General features: G+C 46.1%; 1 protein-coding gene across 1 annotated transcript in view; it reads left to right on the plus strand.

Moving 5' to 3' along the window:
* Positions 1-23,315, plus strand: part of PRKCH (protein kinase C eta) — a 119,081-nt gene that overhangs the window by 20,099 nt on the left and 75,667 nt on the right. The window contains exon 2 of the mRNA XM_065635143.1: positions 4,559-4,622. Within this exon, the coding sequence (XP_065491215.1) occupies positions 4,559-4,622 (64 nt within the window). The remainder of the gene's footprint in view (positions 1-4,558; positions 4,623-23,315) is intronic.

Here is a 23,315-nt window from a genome sequence, read left to right on the forward strand (position 1 = left end):
CTTAAGAAAAGGTTGTACTTCTAGGTTTCTTAATAATTGTGCCTGTGGGGAAGACAGGACGGAGCAGCAATGGGATAAAGCATGTTCAGGGCTCCAGGGTAAACACTGTCATTTCTTGTGTCTGATCCAAAGCCAATAAAAAGATTCCCACTGATTTCAGTGTACTTCAGATCAGTCTTCCCAGAGTGGGCTGTTTGTTGTGGGGAGAGGAGGAAAAAAATATTCTAAATCCTGTGTTTGCAAGAATTAATGTTCATGCCAGATGCAGTGTTGAAGACGTCTCTTCATCCTGGATGTCCACCTGGTCTCCATTTCGGAGAGCGAGCGACTCGCAGGTAGCAGCCACCCTTCGGAGCTGCTTTTTCCCATCCGCAGCCAATTTTACAGAGAGGCACGTCAGGCTCTCTCGGAGGCCGACTGACTATACCTGCTCTTCGAGTTCAGCGGATGCTTCAGCTGGGTGTTGATATGTTGCCTGAGCGATTACCCTCCTCCCAAATTTGTTTTCCAAACCTCTTCCATTGATGAATCACGCGCGACCAGTTTTTATTATATGCGTGAAGGCATGTGATTAAGGAGTCCTGTTTCAGTCTCCTTGCATCTGTTTGCTCCCAAACTAGCTTTTTAAAAATTTTTTTGTAATGCAGAGAAAAGGAGTAAATAACACCTAGATAGTTGTCAGGAATAACGTTAGTACAACCCTTTTCTGGAGAAGGTGTGTGAGGTGGTTGACTGGGGCCCCTCCTTGTGGGAAACCAATCCCTTGCAGCTCCCTTTGAAGTCACGCGGAGCTGCAAGATCTCAGCAAGTTCAGGCATGGGGCACCGTGTGAGAGGTTTGAATTAGGAGCGAAGATCTCCTCGGTCCTGTGTGCAGCCTGGCTGCCAAGATGTTGCGTCTCGCCGTGGAAGCATAATGAAACCGCGGCTGAACTCATCAGTCCTTACCTGCTCATTTCCAGCTCGCTTGCCAAAATCCTCCAGTGTTTTTTTTTTTAATTAGATACGGCTGTGAAGTTCAACAGGAGTTAAAGTGTTCGCTTAGCTCTGGGCCAAAATTCTGCGGTGTTCTTATAGATACAAAGCATGTTCCTGAGTAACAAGTCAATATTACCCACCCTTTATGCTACGGGGGAACATGCTGTCTTCCAGTCCCTTGAACTAGAAGAGAGCGGCAATAGGAGACTTTGCTACACTGATAAGCACACTTTCCTCTCCTAGTTAGCCAAAACTTGGCCAGGTTACCTCTAAACCAGCCAGAAAATCAATGTTTTTTTTCCCCCGTTGTTCTCTGGAGGACCAGGCTGAGGATGAAGGCACCAGAGAGGGGATGTTGGTTACGGTTTACAGCTATGCATGGCGATGGTGTGATGTTGCGCTGTGCGGGCTCTTCTTCCTGCTGCATGCCACCAGCTTAGTTTGATTTGTTCTGAGATCAGCGTATCTTGTAGCATTCACAATATCATGCATGCATGAAAATTCAGATTTCTCCTTTGCTTGTCCCAATACAGCAAGACCTTCCCATTGCAGTGTATCTGCAGTGCTGATACTAAAACATTCCAGGCAGTATTGTGCTATTCCCTAAAAGAAGTTATCCTGTACCAAATAGATCTTGGCATTAGGAAACTTTTCTCTATACTTATTACTCTTTGAATGTTGTCAAATACATACAGATGGTTACATTCCTGTATCACTTATCTCCTATATTTTGATATGGGAGCTCCCCCTTAGCATCATCTCTGCTGCCTTCAGGCTGTTGAGTTTCTCTGAGCCTCTCCTGCTTCCTTTGAGAAAGAAGATCAGCATCAGCTGCATTGTTGACCCAAACTGACTGCATGGTCTGCTTCGGATTTTAATAATTCTGTCAAGAATAATACTGTGGCCTCTGCTTCTCTTTAAAAACATAATTTTTGCCTTTAAGCACCCGTGGTTAATGCTGGGAAGAAAAGAGATGAGAGGCAAAAGTTGGCATAAGCGTGGCACTTGTGTTACACCCGCACTGCTGTTGTGAGGCTGGATCTCAAGGGTGTTTGCTGGTGCTGGGAGGTACCGACGTTGCCAGAGCTATGTCAGAGCTTGGGCCGCCAGCCAGCCGTGCTTAGGTAGGGTTATCCCTTCCGTGGCCGGAGGGCCAGGCCTTTGGCAGCTGCTTCCTTTTGAAGTGCTCAAATCTTATTAAATAACAGCATAGTGAGAAGTCCTCTCAGTCTGTGAAAGTAGGTGCTGGTGACAGACATTCTTTAGTGCCTGAAGAGACTGAACAAGGGTATATATAATATAATAAAATATGTAATATTTGGGGGCAGAAGTTAGGGTACCACACTCCTCATTTGTGGGCATCTGGCTTCAGATGGTTACAGGCATGTTTCTGCGTGCCCAAACGTGGCTTGCTGGATCGGTAACGCTATCCCACAGCACGTGAGCTTTCTGTAGCTGCGATGGAAAGGGCGAAGGCAAAAATAAAGGTGTAAAGCAGGAGCGGGAACACGGGGAGCTGTGCTGCAAGGATGACCGAGGTTAACCCCGCGGCTTGGGCTTGCCTTGCTGTGAGCATCCCTGCGGCGGCACCGGCATCACGGCTGTGGCCAGCAAGCGTGAGGAGCCCACAGGACAAACTGCCACCAGCACGAGTCCCTCCACGTTGTGTGGCTGTGGGACGAGGGGTCCGTGTGGTGGCGAAAGGAAGCACGTCCCGTCAGGTGGGTGTTGCTGTCCGGGAGCTGCTCGGTTGTCTGATCTCGGGCAGGTCTGTGGTCAGACATTTTCCTTTCAGTTTTCTAGGTCAGAGATAATTTTCCGTTTCGGGCACTTTCCACATATCTGGGGGTTGATCTCAGATACTGCATTGGCTGCTATTTAGCTGGTCAAATTTCATCTTTAAAGGAGATCACAGCAGGTCCGAAAGCCAGGCTTTTATCAGTGGTCTATTAATTTTAATTATTTAATTTCTTTGTAATTTATCTTTTATTGTTACTATCAATTTAAAACCAGAGAGACTATTAAGACTGTCTGCTTTAATCTCTTGCATAACACGAGATTTTACCATCGTTCCTGCATCCAGCAGGATGCCAGTGTGCCAGAGATGTTCTGCTTCTTCAGCTTCTGGCATGCTGGGACTTCAGCCCTCATTCTGGAGCCTTTCAGCTGTAATATTTCATTAGATCCTGCTAATGTGTGCCATGAAATGATCTTGAGCGTAGCTAGATCCTCTTTTTTTGAGACCGTTTGGCTCCTCGCTTAGATATATGGAGTTCAACTTTCTTTTTTACCTGTATCTTAATGATATTCCCTTGAAAGGACTGGCTGGTGCATGGCAGGGTTTTGCATGCCACAGGCAAATGTTGTGTGGATTAGTGGTGGTCCCTACATCATTGCTCTGAGAGTTTAGATTTGTGGTTAGAGGTTTGTTTGAATGCTGTGGTATGTGTTCATACTGGAGAGGAATCAGAGTCCTGGCAGGATACATCGTGTGTTACCCACGACAAAAGGAGGAGCCAGGGCTCATCCTTTCTTGCAGGACCAGGAAAATATTTTCTGCTCCGCAGTACATACTGAGACGTATTAAATTCTGAGCATCTCCGTGATGAAACTTGGTGCTGCTGATGTAGAAGACTTTGCTTCTGTTTCTGCCAGACCAAGGAGAGGTGACTGTACGAGAGCAGAGAGAGTCTGAACGATCATGTTTGGTCATTCCTCCAGAGAGCTCTATTTTCAGAATTTCTGTTCTGCACAGATTATCATTATCACAAGGTGTGAAGCTCCTCTTTGCTAATTCTGACCTTGCAATTCGGAGGTGTATGAGGGTTTGCCTGTTTTTTTTGAAGTGAGATTTCTGTGTGACAGTCTGACTCGAACTTCAGGGATTCTTAGCTAAAAACTAGCTGATGAGCAAAAAGCCAAAAGCAAGACCTTAATTAAGAATGTAAATAAAAATGAAAAAGCTACTCACCGAAAAAATAAATACCTTATTTCAAGGATGGGTTGACAGACACTGGGGTTGAATCTCTGATCCGTAAAATGTTATTCTGTATCTCTAATTTGGATTAAATGACAACAGGTCTTTACATAACAGCACTAACGGTTTCCTATTTTCTATGGTTTAAGGCCAAAAGGTGATTTATGTAAGAAATTAGAGTTTACCCCAGCACTGATGGTATTTTGAGAGACTGACATGATTTCAAGGGAGTGAGAAATAATAGGGAGAAAAATATGCATATAATTCACCAAACAGATGCACATGGATCTTTACAGAGAATTGTGCGTGTTTAATGTTACTTTTTTTTTTTACCTCGAATCTTTATTTCCTCTAGCAAGTTTGAGATTGTTCAACATTCAGGCTCCATAAAAAATAAGGAACTTGATTCCTTCCTTTTCCTAGAAGTGCTGAACAATTTGAGCCACGAATGCTTGATTTTTTTTTTTTTTTTTTTTTTTGGCAAAATTAAGGGTGTGCATGCAAATATATACAGATCTTCAAATATTATCAAACAGTGACAGGATTTCTCCTGCAAAATCCTGCCTTGAAAAACAGTCTTTTAATATTTCCTTTACTTTTTCAGGTGGATTTGGAGCCAGAAGGCAAAGTGTTTGTCGTCATAACTCTTACAGGCAGCTTCACAGAAGGTAAGGGAATTATTTTGGCCTGTTTCTGTTAAGAGCTGGACTCTGGTATGTGTTCTTGCCATCAGTTACCAAGTGAACAGCATTCTTCACGTGGGCCATGTGCTGTTGTGCATTGGAGATTTCTTGAGCGAGGTGGGAATTCTGGAAAGGGCCGTTCGTACTGGCTGGCGCTGTGTGTGCCCAGGGAGCCGATTCCTGCTTTATCTCATTTGTTTATCTGAAGTTGTCCTTCGAATGGATTGTTTTTGTCACTTGTACTTTTCACCTGGGTGCCTCTTGAAGGGCAAGCTGAGGACCGTGTTTAAAATAGAACATGTTTAAAACATCTGGAGGATTTTATTCCGTGTTTCCCATCTACTTCACGTGCGTTTGTTTCCCGCGTTCACTTTGCACAGGAAACTTTGAAGTTTTTAGTGTGACAGCTGCCCTGAAAAAGTATCTGGCCAGATTTTCTTTTTCTCTGACTATATTTTATAATGTGATGGTTTTAATTTCCTTGTTGTTTGTTGTGATACCAGCTACGAGCATGGATGTGAGCTGTGCTGGAGGAACCCAGGAAATCTGGGATGGAGCTCAGAGAAAGGTTATTTTCTTCAAACCTACACCATGGTTCTTACTTGTTTTAGCTGTGGCCTCACACTGCATTTGTTGGGGGTGTTTTCTGTACAGAAGCCAAGAATCAAGGCAGGATCTGCTCCACTATCGGTTATCTGCAGCCTGAGCTGGATTTTTAATGCTTTCTCTTGGTCTGCCCGGAAAACTGATTGCTTGGCACAAAGATTCTGCTGGAGGCTTCAGAGGTGACGGAGAGCTCTGCTCTCCCACCTCGCAGCTCCCCTGGCTCCCACCTTGTGCCAGGTGCCCAGGCCTGTCAATACCCCTGCTTTTGTTTTTCAAATGCAGGTTTAAATATAATACAAGCTTGTGCTTTATTTGGATGGTTTTGGGAAACTGTCTCGCTCTTCCTGAGCTGGCAGCCTGGTGTGTGCTGGGCCCCGGGCAGATGCCAGATGGGGAGTTGCTGCTTCAGAGGAGCTGGCGATGCTTTTGGTTTCCTTTTGGGCGGTTTGCACCCTGGGAGAGCTCTGCTCCTGGCAGGATGGCTGTGGCCTTTTAATGCGTTTGAGCCCAATCCAGTCTCTGATCAGCTGAGCCAGACTTGTGGGTCCAGCAAGAGTTTGCAGGAAGACGGTGTCCGTGTTCTCCTTCTCCTCCTTTTCCTCCTCCTCTTCCTCCTCTGCAGCATCCCCAGCCCCGTGGCGTGGAAGCGGTGGCAGGATTTGCAGACATCTTTCCCTGTATGCATCTAGGAACCACGGGCAGGGCATAATCCTGCTTGCAGGAGGGATGTCAGGAGGTAGACAGGAACAGAAAGCCTGGCTGGCTTTGACTTTTAAGGAAATGTGTGGTCTCAGAGTGATGGAGAAGATGAGGAGTATCACACCCTGGCACTGCAGGAGGGCAGAGAGAAGCAGAGTTATCTTTTCCAGTGAAGTTCACTTTCCAAGTAAAGCTTAGCAGGCCACAGAGCATCACTGCAACTTTCAGTTCTTTATCTGTCAAGTAGGAATGTGTGTTTTTCTCTGCCCGGGTGGTAACTCTGGGGTCTGGGAACTGCTCTGACATTTACCCATGTGTTAAAATGTTTACAGATCATTTACCCTTTCTCCTCTAGGGAGATGCTCCCTACAACTGTGCTTTGACAGGGAGACATAAGGATTACTTTTTCACGTTATAATTTGGGAGAAGCTTTCTATTTGTAACCAGAGAACGGGGAGAGTGCAAAAGGATTCTAGGGAGACATGGAGGACTTTTTTGCAGGTCCAAGGCAGTGGCTCTTAGGGAGCAATAGGGGTCAAAAGGACATTAGAAATTGGCTTTAGTTGCCTATGATAAGCTGATGATGGAGAGGGAGTTGTATTGAGATCAAGAAACTAGAGGGCTTTTACTGACCAGCATGGCAGTTTGTATCCACATGCAAGTGTGTCACGCTTGGCTGTTTAAGGCAGGACTGAGCGGGGATGATGGGCTTCAGCATAAATCCAAGGAGTGGTTCATACTCATGCTGGTAGCCAAGCATTAAGGCACGTTGCTAACAAGGTCTCAGAGACGAGAGATGGAGAGCTCAAATGTTTGTACCGCTACTGCTTTCTGAGGAAAATGGGAAATGTTGGAAATATTTACTTCTCATTCTTCTGCCCTCTTTCTTCTGAAAAATACTGAGGTCTTTTTCATAACATCATATTTTATTCTATGTTTCTCTCTCTCCTTTTTTTTTTTTTTTTTTTCTTCTCTCTCCTGGAAATGTGGATGCTCAGAATTGTATTTGAAATGGAAGTCTTTTTGGAAAGAAGTCCGAGAATAACTCACAACTTGAAAGCACAAGAAGTGGCTTTCCTACATGTTTGCCCTAATCTGGGGAGCAGCAGCTACCACGTCCTCGCTGTTAGTGACAGCTAACACAGCAGAGACTGCTTGAAGGCTTCGTGTGCCTATGGGTACGCAGAAAACCCAATTGTCTGGGTTAGTAGTTATAGTATGGGTTAGTAGAGATATAGTATGAGTTAGAGATATAGTATGGGTTAGTAGAGATAATCCACAAGATCTCTGCCCTGGTGAGGCCACATTAGACCCCAACAGGATATCATGTAGACCCATGCGGAATTTCAAGCAACACGATGTTTAGGACTTTTGATCATTTTTTTGTGACTTATAAATGGTTGTGTGTAACTCCAGTGCGTTTCCTGCTCTGAAAAGGTTCCAGCAATGGTGATGTGGTGCTGCAAAAAAAGCCAGGCTCCAGCAGGTAAAAAGAGCAATGTGGCAGTGTCTGTAGACTGATTCTTTGAGACACCAACATGCTTTTCTTAGCAGGTTTTGCCTCACTGCTTTCAGGAGACCAAGGAGACAGAAGGATAACTTAATGGAGTCAGTCTGGACTATGGGGAGCATCTTCCTCTGAAAAGCTTCTGAGAGCTCCACTGAGCAAAAGTGGAGGGTCTGTGCCTGCTGCTGGTCCTCATGCTATGGACAAGTTATTCATTTCAGAGAGGTTTTATGCCAAGCTTGTTGTTTTGTTTACGGAAATAGCCAAATTCAGAGGGTCTCAGCCACCATCATCTAACTCCAGCAAAGTAAAAGACGAAAAAGTGGCTGGAGAGAGGGAAGATCACAATTTTTAAAAAAATAAAAAGGGCAAAAAAACCCCAACAAACAAACAAGCCTGAGGTGTTTGGTCCACCTGAGACTGAATAATTTTGTTGTCCTAGAAAGCTTACCTAAAATAGACAGTCCCGGTGGTGTTGGCAACGTGTACTTTCTTTAGCTTCAGGAATAGTGGGGTTTTTTGTTTGATCGAAAGTTCAATTTGGTTCTGCTTACTTATGGTGGGAATGGGGGAGAGGGTGGCCCTTCTGCCAGGGATGCAGTGTGTTCGACATAAGCATTCGTGTACCATCGGGGTGAGGGCAGTATAGAAAACGTACAGCTGGGAAGAGGTTAGTACTTTGTAGGTTCCCATATGGCTCTTCTGTCCATCTGTGTTAACCTGCAGTTTTGAGGCAGGGAAATAAGCCTGTTTCACGTGTTAAAAATACATGTAATTTTTCAGGAAGAGAAAGGAAAGGAGCTATAGGAAGCAAGGAAGGTCTAGCAAAATTATCCCTGCCGGTCTCTGTTTTCTCTGCTGGATGTATTTGTTGCTGTGCTAAGCTATATCTGATTATATTAACTCCCCTCATTCAGCTGACATTTCCTGTGTAAAGCAACCAGTGCAAAATTAAATGAAAATCCCCTTACCTCGGGAGGAGGTGACCTCTCCCAGCGTGACCGTGTCTCTGCTGGTGGTGCCGGGTCCTGGTGGCCCAGCTGGGGTGGAGGGAAGCACCCACTCCTCCTGCCATCTCCCACATTGCCCCAAGAGCTGTTCCACTCCAGGCTGTTTTCTGGAGAAGGTGAGGACTGACTTCTGCCTGCCAGACTTCAGGTATTGCTAAGGAATTGATTTCTCCCCACTACCTCCCTCAGAGGATTTTTTTTTGCAGTCTTTGTTAGATTTTATTTATTTAACCTTGCCAGCTAATGAGATTTTTTTTTTTTCCAAGTCATCAAAAATCATGATTTCTCTTTAAATTTCCTTATGCTTCTTAATCTGGATATTAGCATGTGTTTGTTGCTGATGGTGCCTTTAGAATTTCTTACCTCTCTCTTTCTTTGTGTCTCCTTGCCTCTTTCTCCTTTTAAGAAAACAGATGTGGCTTCTCTGAGAGATCTGTCTTTGTGCTGGATGTGCCTCATCCAAGAACGTTCTGGGGATGAGAGCGGGGCATAGCATGCTGTGCATGGGACCAAGCAAAGCTGTAGCTGTCCGAAGGACGTTCAGCTCTGCCCATCCCTGGGGACCACAGAAGCTGTGGTTTAACTGAAGTGCTAGTGTCTTCCCGTCCTCCCTGTGATGACCCATGTGTGTACCAGGTTTTCTGAGATAATCCACAAGATCTCTGCCCTGGTGAGACCGCATCTGGAGTACTGAGTCCAGTTCTGAGCTCCCCAGTTTAAGAAGGACAGGGAATTGCTGGAGGGAGCCCAGCGGCGGGCGACGAAGATGATGAGGGGTCTGTAGCACCTTTCTTATGAGGAGACACTGAGAGAGCTGGGGCTGTTCAGTCTGGAGAAGAGAAGCTGAGAGGGGATCTCATCAATGTTTATAAATATCTCAAGGGTGAGTGTCAAGAGGACGGACCAGACTCTTTCAGTGGTGACCAACTACAGGATGAGGGGACAGACCGAAGCACAGGAGGTTCCATCTGAATATGAGGAGGAACTTCTTTGCTGTGAGGTGCCAGAGCCTGGGACAGGCTGCCCAGAGAGGTTGTGGAGTCTCCTTCTCTGGAGACATTCAGACCCGCCTGGACACATTCCTGTGCGATCTGCTCTGGTGACCCTGCATTAGCAGGTGGGTTGGACTGGATGATCTCCAGAGGTCCCTTCAGCCCCAGCCATTCTGTGATTCTGTAATCTCAACTTAAGGGAGAGTTTCTGTTTTAGTGGTCTCTAAAATAGGTAGTGCTGCATGGGGTGTCAAGTTTCCTAACGTTGTTCCTCTTCTCCTCACCTTGGTCATAACCGTTTCCAGGTGGGCAGCTTCTGAGTGGGGTTGTCTTCCTCACCACTCCTGGAAAGCACCTGGGAGCATCCTCTCAGGAAGGCACCACTGACCAGGAGCCATAGTGGTTCTCCAGCGCGGTGTGCCTGAGGGTATCATCTAGGTTCTCCTGGCTCTGGCTGAAGGTGACCTGGTGCCTCTGAAGAGACTCTGTCTTTGGGGCTTGTGTTCCTAGTAAGTGACTCTGATGCTATCAGGGTGCCCCGTCAGGTGTTGCACAGCTGTTGACGGTGGCATGAACTCAGACCTGCTCTACACAACCTGTCTTTCCTACTGAATACCAGTCTCATCTGCGAAAGGACAAGCCACGGATTACCTTCTTCTTGGGCAGGGGGTGATTGATTTTAAATAAAAAGCCTTGCAATGAGTGTGGGTGAATTACTTGTCTTGTTGGTGCTTCTGGACACCTGTGAGAAGTTAGTAGAGATACTCAAGAGCAGGTGAAGGTGGATGGGTCAGGGTGTTTCACTGCAGCAAGCCCAGACTGGGCACCAAGAGGCCCCAGGTATGTGCCCAAAGGATGGCATGAACCTCTGTCCCTTGCAGTACAGGAGTCCCGGAGCAAGCAGAGTCCTCTCGCAGCTTTGCCTGCAAGGTGTGTTGCTGTGCCCTCAGTTTCCCATCTCTTTTGCTGTTTGCCATTTTTAATTTTGAGCACAGCTAATTAAATTAATACAACGTAATTATTTGACAGAATTAATGAATGAAGCAAGCCTTGTAGGAAGTAAGGCGCTTCTATTTTAGTGCTTTGAACACTCGCAGTTTTCTTTTTTTTTAATGTTGTCACTCAAAGTGATAATTCTGGCTTGAATTTCAATTTTAATTTCATCGTTGTGGGGTAAGTAGTGGTTGTTTCTTTTCTTTCAGTGTCAGGAAAGACAAAGACAAATTTGAGTTCTGGGCAATAAATAGAACAATGAGAATATTGAAAAGCCAAGTGACTTGCTAGAAGAGCATATATAGAACCCTTTGTTGAATATTTAATGTCGGTAGGCTTTGCAGCAGCAAAGAAGCCTGAACCTGACTCTAGAGCAAGGAAATGCTCCTTTAGTTTGCCACTGTCACATCTGTGTTTGGGGTGGTTTGTTCTCAAGCATGAAGACTCTTAGTCTTTTGGTGTTGTTTTTCTTAGAATACATTTTTTTAAGGTGAAGTGGTTTTTGTCTTAAGAAACAGCACATAATCACACAGGCACCAGTAAAGATTTGCAATCTTGAAGTCTCAACCAGTATATAGGCTATATGCTAAGAAGGTTTTTAGTTAAGGGCATCATTATTGGAAACCAGGAACCAGGAATGGAAAATGCCCTGTTTTCATCCCCTGGCTAGTTGGTCCACTCTTCTGTTTTGGGTTACTAGCCCAAGCAGAATTTTGAGGCATGTAGTAGACACCATCCAGAGAACCTCCTGATCTAAACAGGCAACATCAGTGCAGAACAAGATAAAAAAAGTTTTGCTCTCTTTGGTTCACAGTCTGAGAACATGGAAGTCTTCAACGTCTAGCCCAAAGTCTTACGTGGCAGAGAACAGCAGGAGATGTGTTTTTCTATATCCTGTACTTTTTTCCAATGCCTACACTTTTTCCAGTGCTTTACACTTGTCACATATGTGCACACTGCAGGCAAGGGATTTCCATGTGCACTCCATGATGGTTCAACTCTGCATTTCCAGATGGAAATGGGTCAGAACAATGTGCAGTCCCATGGGAGAGAAAATACACCCTAAATGCACCCTGGAGAAGACTCAGCCCTTGCAGAGACCAGGAATGTCATCCACAGATGCTGTGAACTTCAGTGCATCCTCAGCCTTGCTGGAAGATGTCCATCAGGTTAAAAAGTAAAAGGCAATTCCAGAAGCTGATCTGGACGTCCTGAGCAGGTGCTGCTCTCCTGGAGGTCAGACCGTGCAAACCTGCACCCCAAAGGACCTGTGTCAGCCAAGCCAGCGGGAGCAAGAGCGGCTCTATCCATGTCACGAAGCCCCCACAAATTAAACACAAGGACAGTAAAGTTTCTTAGCAATGCCGAAGGTCTCAGGAGAGAGTTTAAAAGCCAGAGAGACTATGAAGAACCTCTTGGAGATCTTTTTCAGAGGGAGGAGCCTTTAGACATTCTGAGAAATGTCCTGTGGGCTATGAGATGCCGTTAGGAGAAGTGGCTGTAGTGCATTTTCCCAAGCACTGCCTTTCAGTTGCCCTGTTAAAGCTGACAGTAGCATGAGGAGAGGTCACTGTAATGAGACAGCCCAGCCTTGGAAGATAGACAAAATGGAAAAGCATGGGGGTAACAAATAGTTATTACTGTTTATGGTGGAAGGATAGTGTGAGTAATTTTTTCTAAGGTGAAGCCTTCAAAATTTACATTTGCATTTCACATTGAAGTATTGCAGAGAGAAGCCAAGTATTTTTGCACCCTGGCACTCTTATATCTCACATACGCCTCTCCTCCTTCTAAAAAAAAAAAACCAAAAAACAACGGAGAGAAAAACAAAAAAACAAGTTGAGTAAATTCTGAATTTTCACAGGGAAAAAGGTTTTCAACTGGGAGAAAAACAGCATCCCTAGACAGTTTATTTCTGATTGCTGAAAGATCTAGGGTGTGGGAAATGATGTGCATTGCTCAGTGTTACAGAGGGACTCTAATGCAGAGCCAGGAGGTGAGCAGCACCCCAGTGTGCTGCATATCCACAAGATCACCTTTATTTCTTGGAAAATGATCCATTTGAGCTCCACAGCTATTGCAACATGTCTAATACTGAGAGGTTTTTGGCAGTAATTCAGGACTTGCCAAGATCTGCCAACTGCTTAGATATCCAGAGGCCATAAAAATGCAAAAAACAGCAATATCAGGGTTAACTTCACTTCCTCAGTGGGCTGTGTTTTGTCTGGGCTCTGAAACCTAGATATAAATATGCAAGCTTGCAATCTGCTCTGGGATTTCAGTGTTCCTGGCTGTAATGAGGAACAGAGATGATTTTTTATTTTTTTCCTCCTTTATTTTAATGTGATCCCTGGAAGAAGTGACACTCATTCCCAGAGGAGCCTAAATCTCTCTACTTGTCCTTGGAGGGTAGTGCTGTGCTGGGGTGGGTGTTTGTGCCGCGGTGAAGCAGGATGGCAAACGTGGGCTGAAAGGATCGGACCAAGAAGCTGTTGGAGGTTGGGACCATGGTCCTGTGGCCAGGGATGATGACAGGAGCCCTGTCCCCTGCTGCTGCACCCTGTGCTGGGGGATGCTGCTTCATGGGCATCTCCCTCTGCGCCCATTGCGGTCAAGGGCACCTGGATGGTGCTGTGGACTGGGGTGAAGTGAATTTCCCTAGACAGCAATTTAGGAGATACCTGACTGATGAAATAGGTGAATTGGCTGTTCAAAAGCCCCAGTATTTTACCGAGGGTCATCGTGTAAATCTGTAGCAGAAGCTGAAGGAAAAAAAGAAAACAACAAAACCACGCTTTTTTTTTTTTTTAATAACCTCACCTCAGCTGACTGCTAAATCAGGCTGTGTCCCATTTGATCCATTTGATATCCAGGACTGTCAACTCTGGCTGCTGGAGGATAGCGTTGAGCAATTTAGGTGGTAATTTAGTTGGTAGCACCACAGACAAGGGTTTTCCTTCTTTCTGGGTGTCGGACAGCCCAGTCTGTCAGGTGTCCCAAAGTCCCTGTCACCTGGATGGGACAGCGCTGGACTTGGTTCATGAGTGGATCTGCTGGGCTCGTCGGCATGAGAGGATGGGCAAGGTAACAAGATACTGTTGTGCCGCAGTGCTTGATTACCTCAGTTTACCTGGAAGGTATTAATGCATCATTAATTGCTTGCGGGAGGACCAGCAGCATCAGTCGGCCGCATATTGAGGATGTTGTGGCACTTAATTCCTTCACTGCACTGGACTGGGGTAAAATCTCAATAATAGCCAAGCAGAACAGGGTCTTCAGGCTTAGGCGAGCTGGTGTGGAGCTGTAGGAAGCAGAGCTTATCTTCTAGCAGTACTTTTGAAGGCAAATACTCATGCTCGCGAATTATACACCCTTGTTTTAGATTCTTCCTGAGTGTGGCCAGCATAAAATGCTGAGTTTCCTGCTCTTCAGTGCCAGCTGTTTTTTGTTTTCTGGAGCACTTCACTGTTTCCCAGAGAGATGCTGCATCAAAATAGAGCTTTGAGTGAAGAGATCCTGATGTTGTTTTGCCAGGGCAACCTCAAGTTTGGCAGAGGAGAGGGTGGGAGGGCTGAGAACCTCTGCAATCCCCATCTGCCTTCTGCTGTCTTTGGGAAAATCTACCCATTTGTGATCTTCTGGGAGAAACTGCGTGAGATCAGCGTGGCTTTGAGGGCTCTGGACATCCCCTGCATCAAGCAGGTTCCCACCTCAGTGATTGTTTCTTCTGGCAACGCTGGCACTGAGGCGATTTCATAATTGAGGGTAAATCTGCCTGTCTGAAAAGGATGCTCTTGGGTTTCCCTTAGGCTGGCCTTGCACGGGACCAGTTCTGCACCGGCTGGCTGGACTGGGAAGCTGAGCAAATCTGGAACAGGGGTGCGGGTTGGTTTTTGGGTCAGATCTGTCCTCTGATTGTGCTCAGCTCTGGCCCGGGGTGCTGCGGTGGGGCAGGAGGGGGGTCCTTGTTGGTGCACAGAGGAGGGAGGAAGGTAGGAGGTCTGGATGAGCCGATGTCCTGCTCTCCATATCCCATCTGCTGGGGCATGGGGCAAGGACAGTGAATGGTGGAAACAATGGGAAAAGTCACTTGGAGAAAGAATAGAGGCATAAGAGTCTAGAGGAAGGACAGAGAAGAAATATAAGGAGAGAGAGAAGGAAACAGGAAACTGGTCTAGGGAATGGTGGTAGGTAGGTATGGGCAGGAGGTATAAGAAAGAAGAAGCTTAAAGAAGCTCAAAGGGTTAAAGAAGGTGGGAGGAGGAGAATATGGACAGATGGATGGTAGAGGAGCTGCAGAGGATGATGAAAGGCTGCAGGGGAAGGGCTGTGACCAGCAAAGCCTGTTTCTTGCTAGAATCTGGAATCAAGCTCTTAATCCGAGAATCTCAGCTCTTTTCTGCCGTCTAGCTGTCAGACTTGCTGAGCAAGTGTGTGTGTCGGTCGCTAGTGCTGGATCTGCACAGCAGAGCACAGTCCTGTTCTGTGAAGTGTTCTCCTGTTGGTGCTGCCCCCGCTCCCTGGAGCTGCGTGTTTGAGACCACAGCCGTGCTGGTGAACCAGGACCATGGAAGGGAGACGCTGCTCCAGTTCCAGTGGGTGAACTTATTTCCAATGATAGTTTTTTTCGAAAACTTAGGAAATCATCTTAGAAACTTTTTTTTCTTACAGAATCAAACTCTCAGAAGTCAGGGAGCACTGAATTTTTGTGCCTAAAATTTGTCCTTTCTATGTGTTCACGGTACAGACTTGCAGATCAGCAGGAGCAACAGCAGAAAGATGTTTTTCTCCAGCTTGCCCAGCTCAGAGTACTTAAGTGGTGAGTGAGGAATCTGGGGCCTCAGTCTGGTCCTACACACGTTTTTACCTGCGTTGTCTCTGGTCTTGTATCTCGCCTGCGAATGTGAGGTAAGGCGCGAAAAGCCCTTCAGAGAGAAACTCCAGTGTTGTATCCAAAAGGGCTCATGGCAACTTGCACATCGGGGCCATCGCACACCTTAGCCATAGAGGTGTCCTATGTTCCTGCAGCGCAGGTGGCTTTGGGCTGTGCTCTGAGGAGGAGCGCAGAGCCTGGATGCCGGGGACACGGAGCCTGCAGAAGACACAACTGAATCTGGCGGATTTTCCCCCCAGATTGCTTTCGCACGTCACATTGCGCCAATGCAGCTGCTTGTGGGGTGCATGGCAAACCAGATTTGGGAACTGATCCAGCTGGAAAATGACTATGTGGAAGGAAGGCAGGATGCCGTATGGGGGGACAACTGCTGAAATCTCTGTAAGTGAGCATCAAACCGCAGGCTGGCTGTCATCTCCTGTCACTTCAGCGTAAACAAAGTCCCTCCCCATTGAGGGACTGGGAAAAAAAAAGTTGAAAAGAGGTGCAAGTTTTAGGTGTTTCTCACAAGCTGTAGGAGAAAGTGGCTTTATTCCCACTCACCCACCTCTACTTGTTTGTTAATTGGGAGGAGTGAGATGGGAGAGCCTGCGGGAAGGCAGAATATGTACCTATTACTACCGCTCTTACACCGGGTGGAAAGGGCCACCACTTTGCGAGACTAAAATTGGTTGGTGGTGCTCGTGGCCATTATGGAGCTGGTGGAACTGGTAGAGTCCTTCGCGCTCTCTACGTATAAAGAGATCCTGAGCCGAGGCAAGCAACACCCTCTCCATGTGGCACCCAGCATTTTTAAAGCTGTATTTGTATGGATTTGGGACATCTGCTTTTGAAGTCTCAGAAATGGAGAAATACATATTGCAAGGTGAAAACCCTGTTGGGGAGGAGATGGGGAAGGGGGATGGATCAGGTCTGGCTGTGTTAGCTGCAGGGGAAGCTGTTGGGAACAGATGTGTTTTCTGAACACGCCGCTTCTCCTGGCCTGCAGCCCTTGGGAAATCCCTCTGGGCGATAATAATAATAATAATAATAATAATCTACCAGCACTCGGAGGGGTGCAGTGCATGGCAGAGCAGTGACGGCCCCTGCCACTGGTGCAAGTGCTTTAGGACAGGCTGTGCAATGAAGCCAAGTGCAATTGATAGTCTGAGCACCAAGTATTTCCCTGCGGCATTACCAAGGTGGGGACTGTCCTGATGCAAAGAGGTGCTGCTTTTTTGGCAGATATCTTCACAGTATCAATAAGATTGGAATACAAGAGGCTGAATTTGGAGGGGTTTTTTTGACAGATGCTTTGCTGCAGCAGCGTGTGGCGCAGTCTGTGGTGCTTGGGAACGCGCGTGGGAGAGCAACATGGTAAACAACCTGCTTTTTAAGGTTGTTGCAATTAAAGAACTTATTAGCAAGCTGCCCCATGGAACTCTCAATAGTACTGAGAATCGGCTGCAAAATCAGAGCTGAGTGTGCGGCTGGACAGCTTGGGCTGGGTCTGGGCAACTGCTGGGTGACCATTTGACCAGGAGAATCCAGGTATTGCAGGGTGGTGATTCAGGTGCTGGTCATCCTCCCAGGGGAGCACAAAGCCCGTGCACGACCAGGGAAGGGCTGGGGCATCGCGCAACAGCAGTCAGAGGCCCCGACAGCAGAAAAAGGGGAGTGTTTAGCTTGTCCTACTTCATTAGCTTTCTCAATTGATTTGTTCCTGACTAGATTCCAGTTGTGCTTTGGGTTACAAATTGCTTTCCCACTGAGAGGTGCGGTGCCCGTGGTGAAGGAAGGCTTGAGGTTTTGTCCCAGGGATGGCTGCCCTGTTGAGGAATGTTCTTGCCGTTTGTAGAATTGCTGCAAAACCTTGGATCCTTCTGGATGCATCTTTCTAGGTGCTTGATACTCCCATTTCAACTGGCTTTCTGTTGATCCTGGTTTCTTTGTGTGTTTTGTTTTGTGTTACATAAAGAATATTTTCCTGGTCATCCTTCTTTGAAACAGATGTTCAGCTCACGTCTCTGGAAAACCGCAGTGCCTAAACATAAAGATATGCATTTTAAACAGACTTAGTTGAGTGCAAAACCTTGTGTGGACACTCTTGTTCTAATACCAAAGTGGCTGATTTTGAAGCTGGCCACACAGCCCAAAAGAAGGATGTCCCCAGAGCATCTACTTAAAAATAGCTTTAAACTGCATCTGGTTAAAAATAGGTTTAACTTGGAGCTCATGCTTCCCTGTGTGGGTAGGGCCTTATAATGGCCATTGTGATACCACCTCCGAGCTTGTGAGTTGCTGATGGTTACAACACGCACGAGCCCCGAGGCGTCGGGAGCAGGGGAGGGTTCAGGTTCTCTTTGCTCTTTGCCCAACCTGCCAGTTCTGCTTTTCTCAAGGATTTTGCACAAATGATGCTAACGTTGACCCGTAAATGCTGTCACTCCGTTAGTCCTACTTCTACACTGTGGCCAGCGTAGTTTGAAGTCTTCTAAAACTTACGGTGCAGAGCGCATGAATTAATCATGGAAGAGATCAAAGTTACTTTGTTAGTTTTATTTTCCCATTTTTAATGAATAATTTTTAAATAGTTTCCTTCCCTAATAAATCACATCTCAACATTTTTCTCTTGAGTTCAATAGTTGGGAAGGACTAACAGGAGGTTTTACAATGGAAATTCACTTGCCTAAGCACAAGGAAATAATAATGATTATAGTTGGTGAGGGGAGGAGAAAGAGGAATAGTTTTGTTAAAGCTTTAATGAACAATACAGTAAGAAGCACGAGGTATTAGTATTATTTGCACATCTTAAAGTAAGGAAGAATATTGTCCCCATCTTATGATAAAATTGAGACTGCAAGCAGGTGTGCCTTTCTGCCTGAAGCTGAGGAGGGAAGGCAGTTGTTACCGCCAGTTTCACACTGTTCGTGTGGGTCAACTTAAAATTTTAATAATACAGCTTTTCTTTTTTATTTGCTGCCTGTTCTTACCCCAGATCAATGTGACAGGACTGGCGTATGGAGTGCTTGCAGATGGAGTCATGCTGGCAGGTCTGAGATGGCCAGGAGGGGACTCCATGGTGAGCAGGGAGCAGTGGGGCTGGGATGTCCTTTTGGATCTCTGCCACTGCTGGAAGATGACCATAACTACAACCAGAGGGAAGTGTGTTATCTGTCATCCCACTGGATACAACCTGCCTAATTCATCTTGCTTTTCCAAACCTCATGGGGACTGTGTGGCCTTCCAGTTATGATGCCTATCTGGCGCTCTGAAGGGCTCGGTTCAGAGCTCGAGTTTCTGCTGTTTCCCTCAAGTCCGTCCTCTAATTTAAAATAAAATCCTTCTCTCCTGGCATCTCCTCTTTGTGCAAGCCGAGGCAGTTCTTCTCCGCTGTTATCACTCCAAGCTGATCTCTTTCACAAACAGAAGTATCATAAGGTTACCATCTCCAAATTAATGCAAAAAACTTGCGGAGATGGAATGATAAAATGAAGTGCAGGTAAAATGTTTCTTGCCTTTGGCAGAGAAGGAGGCGCAGGGTGAAAAAAAGGGGCTGTCCCCTTCCTTGTCTCACAGTGGTGTGGCTGTAAAGAGAAGTGGTTGTCCCCTTCAAACATCCTCCGTGGCAGCCAGTGACTTTTCTGTAGCCTGTGCCCTGGAAAGCACCAATGATCTCTGAGAACCTCATCTCTTATGGGACGGAGTGGCTTATGTTCACTGAAATATTTTGTTGACCTTCACTATTCAATTTGCTCAGTTCACTGTTACTGACTGCAGAAAATAATGGAAAGGCTTTTCCATTGATATTTTTCAGCCTTGCACAATATGCTGCAGTGCCTTGCTTTCATACTCTGTTTCCCTGAAAATAAAACAGGCTCTTATATTAGTTTTTGCTCTAAAACATATTACTTTTTTACACATATAGCTGCCTGGACACTATTTAAATTGACTTTTTTTAATGAACTGTAACTAGGGCTTATTTTTGGAGTAGGGCTTATATTTCAAGCATCCTGAAAAGTCATGCTAGGGCTTATTTTTGAGGTAGGTCTTATTTTTGGGGAAACAGGGTACCTGTTAACACCTGTTAAGCAGACATCTAAAAAATTTTCCCAGACATAACTTGCAAGAGCAGATGTGGAAAATAATATTTTTGAGCTGCCCTGTGCATGTCTGAAAACCTGCGCAGCAATCACAGGTAAAACTCTATGCAAAATAACCTGTATGGTATTCATAACTGGTTGGTAGACTTGAAGTGGCAGCAGAATACTTGCCTTAAGAGTTTCTCAAGCTGCTTTCTTCCTCCTCTCTCACGTTCTCACAGACGTTATGCAAACAGATAAAAAGCAGCTATTCCTTCTTCAGCCCCAGCACCAGGCTCTGCCGACTGCTTTGCATCCCTCTCCCCTCCTGCCCATGTGGGTGGCTGCCTGACAGCCGCGTCCCGGTCACTCCAGCTCTGCAAAGCTGTCCCGTTGTCCCTGGCACTGCTGCATCTAAGTGCAAGAGACTGTGAGTAAACCAAGCTGAACCCCCCAAAAAGGTCCTGGACCCTGGTTCTCCACCAGTGATGGATGGAGCAGGGCTGTAGCTGGTAAGCCTGGGAAAATGTGGAGACATTTCCAGTTGGCTTTGTGGTCTCTTCCTCACCCACTGCTGCCACCAGAGCTTCGGCATCACTGTGTAATTCTAGAAATAAGCCTGTGATGGGCTCTTGTAGCAATAGCTGAGAACTGTCATGTTTGCTAAAATTGTTGGGTGAACTTCATCGATCCTGTTGTCACTGCTGCCACACTGAAACATCATTGTTAAGCCTCAGTACTCAAATGCTGCTAATTGCTGAGAGCTGAGATGAATTTATGCCCTAGACCTGGCAGGAAAACAAGATGGATCTGCTCTATGTCATCACTTGGATGAGAAACAGAGACCTTACCTCAACTGCTAAGTTCCATGTGATTCGATACAGAGATAATTACATTTTTTTGCATTTTCAAGACTACTGATAATGCTGTTTCATACTCATGAGTGGGAAAACTTTATTTCTTTTGATTCAGAGCATCATCGTTTCAATTCATTCTTTCAGACAGTATTGATGGGTTGGGATCTTAAAAGATGAACAGCACATGGGTTTCCTGCGAAGTACTAGAAGACAACCTAGTGCTGCCAGCACTAGCTGACTCTTTGTCTGGCCTTTGTACAAAACTTTATCCAGTTTCAGAGGGGAAAACAGCAACTGGATCAAACAGAAGTCCCAGCCTGTGTTTGATGTGCCACATGTTCACTTTGCAGTGAGCCTCTCCTGGGATTTGGACTGCCCTGGTTTCATGCACAGGCTGGCAAAAGCAGGAAAAGGACAGAAACTTCGACGGACGTAAAGTGGGAAGGAAACCCGGTGTGGTTAACATGATCTCTGCAGATGTGGCTGTTTTCCAGTTGGCCGATTCATGCATCCAGCTGACTTTTGAGAGGAACTGAAGAAAAAGCTTTGCAGTAGTTATGAAAGGCAAGGCTTTCATTCTGCAGCACTAATACCAGCAAGGCAGAACAGTCAGCAATGGAAATACCACTTTGGGTTGTAGCCTTTAAATCCTTTTTCCTTTTCAGATTCAGGCTGTTGGCCACTTCTTCAACACTGTGTTGTGTTCATAATGTTTTCATTATCAAGGCTTCCTGTGATTTTGACCATCCAGGGGATTATGGTGGTAGAACTCTTGGTTAAAAGATACCAAGCCTTTGTAAGGGATTCTTGTCATAACATACGTATTTTCCAGCTTGGAAAATAAACATCTTGGTTTAGCCTCTGTTTATATTCAGTAGGTGTGAGGAAGCCGGCTGTTAGGTAAATATTGAGAGAACACCTCCATACTGATGGCTGGAGGGGTAGGTGTGTGTATTCATTCCCTACCGTTGACTTGATTTTGTTTTATATACTCTTTTCCTAAAACACCCACTACTACTTGCCATTAAGGCATGGGTTAGATGTGCGTTTAGCCTGATCTGAAATCGTTGTTCAGTGCCGTGGTGCTTGCGAGAGGTGAGGGGTCTGTCAATCCGCTGTCTTGCTTTCTACAGTCTAATAAGTTCAGTGGTTGGTTTCCGCTTCCCACTTGTGTATCACTCAGTGCAACGGGATCTTGCTCGCATCGGAAAACCTGTTTACTGTTCCTGCTGTGAGTAAAAAAAGGCCTAATTAAGCTTTGATCTGTTAACATTATTGCTTTTTTGAATATCTTTCTTTCAAAGAAAAAACCCATTGATGCGTATGGCAGTATAACACTAGAAATTGTTGTGTATGGGGACGTATCCAAATGACCCTTGTACTCAGCACTGGTGAGGCCGCATCTCGAACACTGTGCTCAGTTTTGGGCCGTTCACTACAAGAAAGACATTGAGGTGCTGGAGAGAGTTCAGAGAAGGGCGACGAAGCTGGTGAAGGGTCTGGAGCACAAATCTGATGGGGGACAGCTGAGGGAACTGGGGCTGTTCAGCCTGGAGAACAGGAGGCTGAGGGGAGACCTCTCTACAGCTACCTGCAAGGAGGTTGTAGCGTGGAGGGTGTTGGTCTCTTCTCCCAAGTAACAAGTGGTAGGATGAGAGGAAATGGCCTCAAGTTGCCCCAGGGGAGGTTTAGATTGGATATGAGGAAAAGTTTCTTCATGGAAAGGGTTGTTGGGCATTGGAACAGGCTGCCCAGGGCAGCGGTGGAGTCACCATCCCTGGAGGTGCTTAAAAGACAGGTAGATGTGGTGCTTAGGGACATGGTTTAGTGATGGACTTGGCAGTGTTAGGTTATGGTGGGACTCTCTGATCTTAAAGGTCTTTTTCCAACCTAAATGATGCTATGACCTTCGCTGTGCCAGCGTTTTAGCAGCAGTTGATAGTGCGACAGTGAGATTGATTTCCAATAGATGAGACCTTGACGGTCTCTAACTGCTTGGGGCAAATAGTTACACACACAACACTTCATCCTGCAGCTCTCCCTCTTGTCTCACTGTTGTAGGTATGTCACCACTGTGACGACTTACCTGAAATTACCCTGTGGAATAGAAGATGGGGTGAAGAGAAAGTGGGGATCTGTGGCTGGGAAGGGCAGGATCAGAGAAGCTCAGGGGCAGGCGGGGCGGCGCGATGAGGCTGCTGGGGGGTGAGCCATGTGCTGCTTTTATCATATGTCCTCAGATGACTTGGTGGGTTATTTATTCTCCTCTCCCTCCGCATGCATAATTTCCACTGCCATAAACACGTGTTAGGCATGAGAGGAGAGGAAGGAAGGGGGAAGAGGCTTTTTAGTATTTAACTTCATAGTTACTTTTACACATAGCCAGGCACAGTAAATACCCCGTAGTTACAGATGTCCAAATTTAACTGTGGATGTGGACAACTCCCTTCACTGAGCAATTACTTGCCTGTTTTTATAGCAGTATTTGGACATTTGAACCATTCATAGCGGTTGTTGTTTTACCACAGATCAGAGGCTTTTAAAAGTCTGCGTCTCCTAAAGTGGTCTAGAGCTGCTTTGTTTTGTAAAACACTCTCCTCGTGCAGAAGGAAAAGTACATATTCTATAGGACAACTGTCCAGAACGCGGAATATGAGTGGGGAGAATGTCCGTGATGACTTTACATCCTCTGACACTAAAGGTGAGAGGCACGAGGGGCTGGAGCATTGGCCACCCTGTCCACAAACAGACTTCAGTGCTGTGTGGATGGTTTCTGCGCGTAGCCCCTTGCCCAGCGGCAGACGCGAAGGATGTGGGATGAGGAACTGCGATCTTGGTGTCTGGGAGGAAGGTGGTTTTGGTAGCGATATGTCCCACCGTTTCAAAATCACTTGCACCTTGTTGGAAGGTTAAACTCGCCTGTTCCGTGGTGTGGTGTGTGGGATGGGTAAGCGCCCAGGCCTTCTGAAAGAGGGGTTTATTCTGTGGGGTGCGGTTGTATGTGTAGATCCACTAGATCTATGTGGTGGATGGTCTCCTGCAGCCCGAGGTGTGGCTGA

Source organism: Caloenas nicobarica, chromosome 5 (genome assembly GCF_036013445.1).
Source record: "Caloenas nicobarica isolate bCalNic1 chromosome 5, bCalNic1.hap1, whole genome shotgun sequence".
In the NCBI taxonomy this organism is placed as follows: Eukaryota; Metazoa; Chordata; class Aves; order Columbiformes; family Columbidae; genus Caloenas; species Caloenas nicobarica.